The following is an 11979-nucleotide window of genomic DNA, read 5'->3' as shown; positions in this document are numbered from 1 at the left end:
GTGGCTCACTGTCCTAGTTCTAAGTTCATTGCATTCCCACCCCCACCCCCACCCCCCCTAGCTCTTGGCTGCTGGGCTTCTTCCCAAATCCCAGAAAATAGTGTGCTCCTTATTCCACATTCTGGGTTCTCCTATAGCTTTCAGGGTCCAAATGAATAGGTGGGCAAGGGGTGGAATTAAACCAGCTGGACTGAAGCAGCCACAGGAGAGGGATGAAGCAGGTTCTTTTACGCTTGTCAGCCCCTCTGACTGGGGAAGGTGTTGGGACAAGAGAAAACAATGGCATTGGGAGGGGGTGGGGGGATAGGAAGAGGAGATGTTGAAGAATCAAGTCTAACCATGACCAATTTGCCACTCTAGGCCCAGAGAATAATTAGGATGGTGGAGGTGGGTGGAAATGGCGGGTTGGTGCTCCCAAAGCGCTTGAGAACGTCCAGCAAGAGGTGGATTTGTTAAGGGCTAAGGACAATCCTCTCTCCCTTCTTCCCATGAACAGAAAAAGCAAGATAAGTGACGTGTCCTCTTGTTCTCTGGTGTATGTTTATTGTTGTGGGGACTGGAAATGGGGGTCGAGAGGCCACTGGAGATCTAACTGCTCTGACTAGAAGGTCTCCATCCTCCCTAGTTAAGAAGATCCTGCCCCCTGACCTTCAGGAGCAGCTGAAGAACTTAAAGGCTTTGGCCAAAGAAATTCGACAGGAAAAAGGAAAAGTGAGTGAGAGAAGGTGATCTGCTTTGCCCTGCGCGTGGTTAATAATACATCGCTTTTCATTTGTCTTCTGATGGATTACATAGGCCTTTCACATCTTCTTTATCTCCTTGGCTGGTCACAGTTCTGCCCGATAGGAGAAGCACCTCAGATAATACTGTGTCATTTCTGGATCTAAAAAAGAACGCTCAAAGCTCCTTTTGTTACATGTGGCTCTTTCCAGTAAAAACCCACTGTCGTTAGAGCACCCTTGGAGCCAAGTGCTTGGGACTGTCTTTCCGGGGCCAGAAGCAAAGGGCTTCCAGATCTTCAGCTGCTCTCTTATTGCCAGCCCCCACATCCACGGGACCTACTGGGTGGACAGACAGATGTCAGTAGAGGGGCGCAGATTAGGGAACGGGGAGGGCTGGCTTGGGCTTCGGAGGCACATTTGGAAAGCAGGGAACTCAGGCTGCCTACCCCTCCTCTTCTGTCGGGTTTGTAGCTGGAAAGGCTGCAAAGTATCCTGGAGGCGGAAGAGCAGCGAGAAGCAGGGAAGGAGTTGAAAGCGGGGCAGCTGAGCCTGCAGCTGGGCATCCTCAGGTAATGCGCCCTGCCCGGGGCAGCCGGAGCCTCCGTCACAGGCCCCCGGCCTGCGGTCCCCTCCCCACCACCATCACCCCCACCCTGGACCGACCTCTCTCTTTGACCTGAATCGCGTCTGCTCTTCTGATGGCCTCTGTCTAACCCAGAAGCCGGTGGAAGTTTCCTTGGTTCCTAAAACAGCCCGGCAGCAGGGCCAGGAAGAGCAAAAGCTCCTTAGACTCTGTCCCAGTTGGAGGCTGGAGCTGAGGGCTGGCTGGAGCCCCTCTGAGCCCTCCCTCTGCACCCCGAGAAGCTTCTCAGGCCAGCACCCTGGATGCACCTCCAGGATAGAGGCAGAGTCTTGGGCTCACTAGAAATAGCCTGCCGGAGGGTGGTTCGGAGCCCCCCTGTGTCGTCCTCCACCCTCCAGCTCTGAGCTGGCAGGGGAGCCAGAGGACCTCTGGTCGTGTCCTGCAGGGTCACCGTGGCTGACATCGAGAAGGAGCTGGCCGAGCTGAGGGACAGCCAAGAGCGGGGCAAGGTCACCATGGAGCACTCGGTCTCGGAAGCCTCCCTCTACCTGCAGGGCCAGGTGAGGAGTCTACACCCTTCAACCCCGGGCGCCTCGGTCCTTGTCAGAGCTGGCGGAGCCCTGCACTCCCGCAGCTTGCTGGAGGCCAGACCCCGCTCCCACCCTGTGTGTGTGGCGGGGTGGGGGGGGGGGGGAATCCATATCGGGGTGACTGTATCCAGGGTTCAGTCCACTCCTGATCCAAAGCCAGCCCTGAGACCTCAGGCCCCTGGGCAAGCGTGCTCCTTCTGGGAGGGTGAAGGCACCCCTTCGAGGCCTGGTCACTTGTCATTCACCTTTCCTTTCCCTTCTAATTTTAACCATACACTTCCACCCTTGTAAAGTGATCAAGGTGGCTCTTAGTATACTCACCACTATCTAATTCCAGAACGTTTCCACCACCTCCAAAAGAAACCCCAGGATCTGATGTAGCTCAGTAATTGAGCAACAGCTTCCCACATACGAGGTCCTGGGTTCAATCCCCTGACACAGTGCAAAAAAAAAGAGCAAGCCTGTGGGGAATTTCATGCTCAATAGGTACAGAGTTTCTGCTTGGGGTGATGGGAAAGTTTGGTGAGGGGTGGTGGTGCTGGTGGCCCAACACTGAGAATATAATTAGCACCACTGCAATGCATACTGAAAGTGCTTAGTGTTTCCACAATAAAAATTGGAAATATAAAAAAGGAAGAAACCTGGTACCCATTGGCAACCACTCCCCAGGCCCTCCTCCCCAAGCCGCTGGCAGCAGCTGATCTCCTTCCTGTCCCTGGATTTGCCTGTTCTGGGCAGCTCGTGTACACGGACTCCTCCAACGTGTGGCCTTCTGCACAGGACTCCTTCCCCTTGGCCTGATGCCTTCAGGGCTCACCCATGCTGTAGCATGGATCAGGCTCTCATGCCTTTTTCTGGCTGAATAATGTGCCACTGTGTGGACAGACCACACTTGATTCCTTCATCAGCTGGCGGACATTTGGGGTGTTTCCGCCTTTTGGCTTTTATGACTAATGCCGCTAGGAACATCTGTGTACAGTTTTGCGTGGACCTCTTCTCAGTTCTCTGGGGCCATACCTAGGAGTGGGGCTGTGGGGCCACAGGGTAACCACGGAACCACTTGAGGAGCCGGCAAGCTGGTTTCCACAGCGATGCCAGAGGGCTCTGGCTTCTCCGCATCCTAGCCAACACTTGTTCTTGTCCATCTTGTTTTATTCTTTCTGGCCATCATGGTGGCTTTGATTTGCATTTTCCTGATGGCACCTTTCTGGACACCACCTTCCAACGCCCCATTGCCTAGCCACCTTGGCTTCCTGCCGACGTTCCCTGCTTCGTCCTGCTGCGCCTCGTCCTGGAACTGTCTTCCATCCCTTCTTTACCCACAGAGCTGCTCCCTTGTCTTCAGGATTCCATTCCAACATCCACTATTTGCTGGGAAGTCTTTTCCTCTCTTCTAGAGCCTGTCCACCCTGTTTCCAGGGGCCCTTGATGGGCTGGCCTCAGCGTAGGCTCCTCTGCTTGCAAGCAACCAAGCTGCAGTGAGCGCAGGGAAAGGGGAGGTGTGCTGAGAGTATGTATGTTATGAGGAAGTGGGAGAGGCTGAACTGCCAGGCCCCAGGAGGCAGCTCTGGGGGGACCGCTCCCTGTCTGAATGTCAGCGTCTGTGTCTGCATGGATCTCTGCCTCTGGGTTCCTATCTTAACAGTCCCCCTCAGCGTCCCCACACTCTTCCGTTCTATGCTTCATCAACTTTCTTGTCTCTTACATAGGGTCCAAAATGGCTGCCACAGCCCCTGCAATGTCTTTTTATCCCCCACTACCAGTTCAGTTTCCCCTTCTGCCCGGGAGGAGGGGGCTTGGGTTGGCCTAGCTCCTCTTTATGAGCCAGGCAACAAATTTGGGTCTTTGGTCAGTTTGGGGGATTGGTTGTCCTTGAACCCAAGGTGTCATCCATGTGGATGCTCTGGGACCACAGGATACGGGATTGAGCAGCAGGGTCGTGCAAGGGGCCCTGGAAGACCCCTGAAGCAGTTTTGGCACTGATCATATTTCTTTTTTTTTATTTTTTAAAGATTTCTTTTTCCTTTTTTCTTTATTTCTCTCCCCTCCCCCTTGGCTGCCCTCTGTGTCCATTCGCTATGTGTCCTTCTGTGTCTGCTTGCATTCTTGTCAGCAGCACTGGGAATCTGTGTCTCTTTTTCTTGCATCATCTTGCTGCATCACCTCTCCGTGTGTGTGGCACCACTCCTGGGCAGGCTGCGCTTTTTCTGTGTGGGGCAGCTGTCCTTGTGGGGTGCATTCATTGTGTGTGGGACTCCCCTACCCGGGGGACACCCCTGCGTGGCACAGCACTCCTTGCACACGCCAGCACTGCACATGGGCCAGCTCCACACGGGTCAAGGAGGCCCTGGGTTTGAACCCTGGACCTCCCATGTGGTAGGCGGACACTCTATCAGTTGAACAACATCCGCTTCCCTGATCATATTTCTTTATTGCTAGTTATTTACACGCCAGCCAGGGCCAGAACATGTGTGAGGCCACCTCTCTCCGTCTACACCCCAGGGCCTGGAGAACTGACTGCAGGATCATCACTCTGGGGTGTAGCTAAAGGAGGTACAGTTGGTTCTCACTATTCACAGTAGCAATGTACTCTCAACACCAACTCAGCGAATACTGAGCCATTGCTCTGAGGGGAGATACAGGGTTAGGTTCCTGCGAGCCTCTGGGCACGTTTTTGCCTACGAGTCAGCAGATCACTTTGTCTTATGGGTGTTTCTGTTTAGAGACACCTTGCTTAATATATACTGTTGCTTCACTGACATTTAACTCATGGCCAGTGACACTGCACTTCATATTGGAATAAATCTTCTCTAACACGTTTTCTTCACAGGCTCTTCACGTCCTCCTTGCACTTAGAAACACTAGAACTTCTGCACTACACTTGTGGGCCATTTTAAACAGTGAAACCACCCACAAAAAGCACAAAAGGCAAAAATGTTGGCGCCAAATAGACCATGAAAAGGGCACGTGTTTTCAGAATGAGAATTGAAGCCAAAAGGCAGAGCGTCGCCTTATTCGACCTCAGCTGGGGGCGCGCGCTCGGGCTATTTTACATAGGGTCCATTACGTTTTTCGCCACTCTGCGCATGTCCATGAATGGCGTAGAATGCGCCGCGAGTATTGGTGTGGGAGGTACAGGGTCACGTGAAGGAGTCGACGAATGTGCAAAGCCTGAATCTGAGAATAACGAGGTTCTCGCGGCAGCCAACGGGTAGCTCTGGAGAAAGGTCCAGAGCCCTCCCTCCTGCGAGGGCTTCGTTCAGTGCTAAGGCCACACGGCCTGGCAACGCTGTTAGCACTTCGGTAGTGACAGACTCGGAGCATCTACTGTGCACCACCCTCAGTGAGGCGCAGAGGAGGTGGTGACCGCCCCTATCAGGGCCGGGAAGAGGCGAGGAGCCCCCGCTAAGGAACGGGACACCGCCAGGCCTCTTCTCACTTCCCCGTCCCCCACTTCTCTCCCACACCCAGTTAGACAAGCTCAGGACCATCATCGAGAACATGCTGGCCTCATCGTCCACGCTGCTCTCCATGAGCATGGTCCCGCCCAAGGCCCACCTAACCATGACGCCCAGCCAGATTGACCCTGAAGCCACCTGCCCCGCTTGCAGCCTGGACCTCAGCCACCATGTCAGCCTGCTGGTGCAGCGCTACGAGCAGCTGCAGGACATGGTCAACAGCCTGGCAGCCTCCCGGCCCTCCAAGAAAGCCAAGCTCCAGAGCCAGGTGACCATCCACATGCCCCCTACTGCCCCTACTCCCGGGGACAGCCCTGACCTGGAGGCCCACACAGGAAACAGCTGATGGAGCCCCCAAGGGAGGGGGGTTTGGAGCCCTTTGGCAGGACCCGCACAGCCCCTGGTCCTTCTACAGAATCCCAGTGAGAACAGCACAGAATTAGGCCTGGGGACAGGGGACAATGGGGAAGCTCTGACTCTCTGGGGTGGGACAGCACAGGGGCTTGAGGGGTGGGGCAGTCTCATGAGCATGCCGTTGGGATCCTAGTATAGCTGAAGGACACAGTGACCCCTGTTGCACCACCACTTCCGGAAGGACAGGCCTGTGCAGAAGGGAAGGCCACAGCTTCTGAGTCTTGCCTCTTGGACTCAGGAATGTAGATTCAGCCCCAGTGAGATGGGGGGACTGAATAACCCGCACCCCGACTCTCAGGGACCACTCCAAATGCCCCATCGCTCAGAACCTGGGAGGCGGCGGTGACCCCACCAGCGGGCAGGGTCCCTTGAGGCTAGTCTCTGGGGATGTGAGAACTGATGATAGTGCCCCATTGGGGCACACGGGGAGAGGGCAGCAGAGCTTTCCGCACCATCAGCGGGAGGTTGTGGGGGCAACACGAAAGCTAGAGGGGCTCCGAAGTTAGCTTGCCTGCCAGGGGGTTTTAAGGGCCCATTATCGGGGGGCAGCAATGCCCTTGGGGGATGGGGAAGGGGGGCCCCGGCAGCTCTCGAGAGCCTGCCTCTGTCCCCTCACCTGCCGCAGGATGAAGAGCTGCTGGGCCACGTCCAGAGCGCCATCCTGCAGGTGCAGGGCGACTGCGAGAAGCTCAACCTGACCACCAGCAGCCTCATAGAGGACCACAGGCAGAAGCAGAAGGACATCGACGTGAGGGGCCCCGGGCGCCTGGGCGGGGGCGGCTCGGCCCACCCGCCTCTCGCCCCCGCCCCGCTGTTCCTGGCCCTTTACCCCCACTCACCCGGCCCCGCAGGTGTTGTACCGGAGTCTAGAGAAGCTTGAGAAGGAGAAAGCCAACAGGGAGCACCTGGAGATGGAGATTGACGTGGTAGGACCAAGTCCACGGGAGCCACCCCATGTCCAAGGACTGGCTTGCTGGTGGCTCTTAGAAATGCCAAGAGGGGGGAATTGTGGGCTCCAGGAAGCTCGCGCAGGGTCCAGGGAATGGGCATCTCAGTGGCCCTGCTCCCATGCGGGCACTGCCTCCTCTCTCTCGGGGCAGAAAGCTGACAAGAGCGCCCTAGCGGCCAAGGTGAGCCGTGTCCAGTTTGACGCCACTACGGAGCAGCTGAACCACATGATGCAGGAACTAGTGGCCAAGATGAGCGGGCAGGAGCAGGACTGGCAGAAGATGCTGGACAGGCTGCTGGCAGAGATGGACAGCAAGGTGAGGGAGGGGCACGGAGAGGCTCTGTGATGGGCGAGGGACTTTCTCCCTGGTTGTCATCCTGTCCCCTGGATTGGGACAGCACCACCTCCGCTGGGTCGAATTCCTGGCCACCTGCCTTCGTAGAGCTCACCTGGTTCCCCTGCCACTGCAGCTGGATCGCCTGGAGCTGGACCCAGTGAAGCAGCTGCTGGAGGATCGGTGGAAATCGCTGAGACAGCAGCTCAGAGAGCGCTCTCCACTCTACCAGGCGGACGAGGCGGCCGCCATGCGCCGGTGAGCCTGGAGGACAGGGAGAGGCCCACACCGTCCACACATCCCTGTGCTATGCGGAGCCTTGGGCCAGGGAGGGGCCCACGGTCCCCAGAGCCCAAGTGGCCCCTGGGGGACTGGCCTTGGCAGGTTTGCATCTAGGGCCTTCCGCTCTTGACCACCAGAGGGAGCCTGTGGGAGCCCTGCGGGCTCTGGGTTAGGGCAGGTGGGCGTGGTGCCTGGGACGGTGCCACGGTGCCTGGGAGCGGGCAGATGGAGGAGCCGAGGAGTTCCGGGTTCCAGAGCCCAGGCCTGCCTTCTGTGGCCCAGGGTCCGCCACCCTGGTGCACGGAGCTTCCGGCCTTCCTGGCCTGCAAAGGTCCCTGTGTTCTGGGTGGCCTCTCCCTCCCGTGCCAGACCCTCCCTGCGGGGCACTCACCCTCTACGCGCCTCTCTCCTAACAGGCAGCTCTTGGCGCACTTCCACTGCCTCTCCTGTGACCGCCCCTTGGAGACACCTGTGACTGGACAGTGCGTGCTCTCATCTGCTCGTGCATCTGTGGGGTCCCAGCTGGTGGCCGTGACCAGGGCGGGCACAGCAGGGCTGTATCTCCCCCATCCCTCCCTGCCACCAGCACTTTTCCTTTCCTTCTCTTTGCTCTTCTGAGTCCACTCCCATGTGTCCTTGTCTGCTTCCCATTTCTGTGCCCTGCTGGGGGCTACCCTTCCTGTGGTTGACAGAGGGACAGTGGGGAATGGTTGATTGGGGTTTCACACATGTTGAACCCCCGCCCCTGCCCTTGCTCAGGGTCATCCCCACAATGCCTGTCGGCCCAGGCCTGCCAGGGCACCGATCCACCCGCCCCTATACCATCTTTGAACTGGAGCAGGTCCGGCAGCAGAGCCGCAAGTATGGGGTCAAGTGTACAAGCCACCCCTCTGCCTCTTTACCCCACCCCTACCTCCTCATCCCCAATCCTTCAGCCATCCCAGCCCGGCCTTGGGGGAAGGCGGCAGGGAAGGCCCCCGGCATCTCCTGGAGGGGTAGCGGCGGGGGGCAGCAGGCTTCAGCCCCTCGCACCTTGCCAGCTGGCTGCCGCCTCCCCGTCTGAAGGATGAGAGTCACAGTAAGGATGGTTTGTGGAGCCCTACCTAGAATAGACACAGGCCTTGGTGTGAGGTGGGTGGTGGGGAGTGGCGAGTAGGCGACTTCCAGCTCTTCCCACCCTGGCTTTTGCTGGGGGAGCATTCCTTCACTGGACTGGACACTCCCACCTGGGAGAAACCTCCCTGGGTATGCCTGGTCAGTGGTCCCTCAGAGCCCTGGTCCCCAGCTCTCCACGTGGCACGCGCTTGGCCCATTTGGCCTGCTCCTGCAGAAAGCGGGGCCTAGGAGAGCCCTTCCCAGGGCCGGGAAAGGAATGGAGTGGGCTCAGGCAGGGCAATGACCCATGGCAGCCTGATTGCAGAGGCCGCCCCTTCCCCTGTCCACCCCACCCGCAGCCTGAAGCTGGGCAGCACCTTTGCCCGGGGCGACCTGTCCCAGATGGAGCGGAGCGTGGGGCGGCTGCGCAGCATGCACTCCAAGATGCTGATGGACATCGAGAAGGTGCAGATCCACTTTGGGGGCTCTGTCAAGGCCAGCAGCCAGATGATCCGCGAGCTGCTGCAGGCCCAGTGCCTCAGCTCCCCTTGTTACAAACGGTAGGAGGCAAGCGGAGCAGATGGGCCTGGGGGCAGAAACCCAGCCAGAGTCCCCTTCAGGGCTGAGCCCCCTGAGTGAGCGGGCTCGGGTTCCACCCACACCTGGCCACCTGGATGCCTTGCCCCACTGCTGGGGAAAGCCCCGACCAAGAAACAGGAAGGGCATGTGTGAGTGTGTTTGTGTGTGTGTAAGGGGGGTGCGCTTGTGTGTATCTCAGCCACTCCCTGCAGCCTAGGATAAAGGGCAGAAAGCTGGAGGAAGCAAGGAGTCTGCTGCCCTGGGGCCTCGGTTTACTCTGTTCATGGGGGCTGGGGGCCGCTGTGTGTTGAGCCTACAGTCTGGCATGGGGGTACCTGGGGGAGAAGGCCGTAGGGAGTGAGCACGTGTGTGTGCGAATGTGTATGAATGTACGTCCGTGTAAGTGTGAGAGTGTATGTGTGTATGCCCACGTGTGGTCTTCAGGACGGCCTGGCCCGAGGTTGCTCTGCTTAACCCCCTGCCTGCTCTTAGCCCTCCTGCCCTGCCCTGGCTCCCAGAGACCCCTGGAGAGAGCTGCGCACCTCCTCCTGGCCAGCCCCCACCCCAGGTGCCCAGGTCCTATCCCAGCGGCCGGCGCCCAGTGACAGCTGGGCGGTCTTGGTCACAGGATGCCAGACATGGCCGAGTACACCTACTCGTCTGTGCCGCGGCGCTGTGGCGGCAGCCACACGCTCACCTACCCCTACCGCCGCAACCGCCTGCAGCACCTGTCGCCGTGCCTGTACCCCACTGAGGAGATTCAGATCGCCATGAAGGTCAGGGGCTGGGGCAGCCCGAGAGGGACCAGAGAGGAGGGCCCCGGTGTGGCCCCACGGGTTCTGCAGGCACCAGGGAAAACCCCCAAAGCCACCCTGCCCAGCCTCCCGCCTGGAGGCGGTTTCTTCTCTGCTGGGAAGAGGCAGCCATCCTGACCACCTGCCCGCGCGGCACTGCTGCCTCCCACCTTCGCCTTGTTGGCCTGCCCTGGCACCTCCCAGAGTCCCCCGGGAGGGTTCCTGGGCATCAAGAGGCGATGGAGCCCTGAGCCCTGGGCCCCCATGGGCATGGAGTATGTCCCTTTTCACAGCATGACGAGGTGGACATCTTGGGTCTGGATGGACATATTTACAAGGGACGGATGGACACGAGGCTGCCAGGCATCCTGTGCAAAGACAGTGAGTGTCCAGGTGGCTCCTCGGCGCCCTCAGGCAGTGCCGGGCTCCTGAGAGGCCAGGCCATCCTCTGGGCCACCGGACCCAGGGTTCCTTCCCCCTCCTTCCCTGGCTCCCAACGTTCAGGTCTCCAAAAGCTACCAGCGAAAGGCCTGCAGTGGAGCACAGCTGTCCAGCCTCAGGCAGGACCCCGTGGCCCCCTCTTTCTTGCCAACCTCTGTCCCCATGGTGCAGCCACTAGGCAGCCCTGCTCGGCCTTGCCACAGCATGCCCACCGCCAGACTCCCAGTGCCAAGTGGCCTCTCAGGCCCGAGGGCCCAGAGCTAGTTATGCATGCCTGAGATACACTCCTTCTCACTTGCCATCTTGCACTGTAGCTGTCAACCCGCTCAAGCTCACGCAGCACCGGGTCAGGTCCTCAGAGAGGCCTGGAGTGAGGGCTGGAAGAGTGGGTGGATGGGTGGGTAGACTGACAAGTGAACGAAGGAAGTGCTCACAAGGGGCACGAATTTGGGCCAAGAAGGACTCAGCTGGGGCTGTGAGCAGCAGCCTGCGGCCCCCGCCCCGGCCTGTGGGCCCAACAGGGCTGTCACCAGTGCCTTGCAGCACTGACCCTCCCCTCCCACTGTCCCCCATAGCAGCCCCAGGGACTGCAAAGCACAAGTCCAAGCAGTCCCGGTCCCAAGGGCACCGGCAGCAGTCCCTCAGCGACACCAACCAGCTGCCCTCGCGGCCTCAGAGCGCTCAGATGTTGGCTGGCAACAACCCAGGTAGCCTCCCCCAGGGGGAGTGGCCTTCCCTGCGGCCTCTGCCCTGCCCTTGCCCTTGCCCCCGCCCCTCCCTCCCCCCTCCCCCCCGAGCTGGTTTATACCTTTATTTTCCTGGAGAGAGGAAAGGGCCAGGAGGCAAAGGGAGAAAACCCTTGTTCCTGAGGGCCTGTTGCTTGCGGCGCCAGGGGCAGATGCCAGTGCTGTCCCCAGTTTATAGAAGAGGGGAGGGGGGCAGCGCTGTGGCCCAGGGCCCTGCCCCAGGCCCGGGCCCTGCCCTGCTTCTGAGGCACCGGCCCTCCAGGAGTTAGTGCTCACGGGCTCCGTCCATCTGGCGGCCGCTGGGCATGGGGCGCCCAAGAACCCCTCAGCCCAAGGAAGCACCTGCGCTGAGGTGCCTCCTCCGGGCCCGTCTCCCACCGCCAGGCCTGGAAGGCCCGAGAGCCCCTGCTCCTGCCTGAGTTGCTCAGTCATGCTTGGGATTAGAGAGCCCGAGGTCTTACCAGCCACACACCGGCCGGGGCCCCAGGACCTTGCTAGGACGCGGGGCCTGAGAGGGGTACTGGCCCCGTGCCGGGAGGCTAGTTCCATTACCAAGTCTCTCCCTCCAGACCTCGGTTTCCTGCGTCAACAAGGACTTGTTAGATTAGCTCCTCTTAGCGTGAGGCCACCAGGGGAAGCTAATGGAAGCCACTGCCCTTCCGGTAGAACTAGTCAGGTACCCAGAGCACTTTGCAAAGGCTGGTGGGAGGTCAAGACCCCCTGCAGCCCCCACACACCCTTCCCAGGGAGCTCTTGGACAGGCCTTCTGGCTCTGTGGCTGGGGGGTAGAGGAAGCAGGGACAGAACAGGGGATAGCAGGGGCCCTAGCTCCTCTCCTTCGGGCCTTTGGCTCTCCCTCCCCAGGCAGGAGCTGTAGAAGCTTTACAAGCATTAACCAATTAAATTCTGAAAAAGCCCCTAAGAGGTAGGGGGTGTTGTTAGCCCCACTTGTAGTTAAGGCACAGAAAGGTTAAAGCACTTGTCCAAGGCGG

At 59.2% G+C, this 11979-nt stretch overlaps 1 protein-coding gene across 3 annotated transcripts in view; it reads left to right on the top strand.

The window, feature by feature from the left end:
• QRICH2 (glutamine rich 2) overlaps positions 1-11979 on the top strand; it is a 33486-nt gene that overhangs the window by 20772 nt on the left and 735 nt on the right. For 2 of the 3 annotated variants that reach the window (XM_058284777.2, XM_058284776.2), the window contains exons 6-19: positions 626-711; positions 1194-1291; positions 1751-1865; positions 5367-5621; positions 6393-6515; positions 6619-6693; positions 6868-7032; positions 7187-7308; positions 7749-7814; positions 8092-8193; positions 8787-8987; positions 9635-9782; positions 10094-10181; positions 10817-10948. In XM_058284777.2, the coding sequence (XP_058140760.1) occupies positions 626-711; positions 1194-1291; positions 1751-1865; positions 5367-5621; positions 6393-6515; positions 6619-6693; positions 6868-7032; positions 7187-7308; positions 7749-7814; positions 8092-8193; positions 8787-8987; positions 9635-9782; positions 10094-10181; positions 10817-10948 (1776 nt within the window). The remainder of the gene's footprint in view (positions 1-625; positions 712-1193; positions 1292-1750; positions 1866-5366; positions 5622-6392; positions 6516-6618; positions 6694-6867; positions 7033-7186; positions 7309-7748; positions 7815-8091; positions 8194-8786; positions 8988-9634; positions 9783-10093; positions 10182-10816; positions 10949-11979) is intronic. The other variant, XM_058284778.2, reaches the window with a different exon arrangement.

The sequence above is a fragment of the Dasypus novemcinctus genome, chromosome 21 (assembly GCF_030445035.2).
Source record: "Dasypus novemcinctus isolate mDasNov1 chromosome 21, mDasNov1.1.hap2, whole genome shotgun sequence".
NCBI classification, from domain to species: Eukaryota; Metazoa; Chordata; class Mammalia; order Cingulata; family Dasypodidae; genus Dasypus; species Dasypus novemcinctus.
The sequence above is the reverse complement of the archived record's forward strand: the minus strand, read 5'-3'. Positions and strand labels throughout refer to the sequence as shown.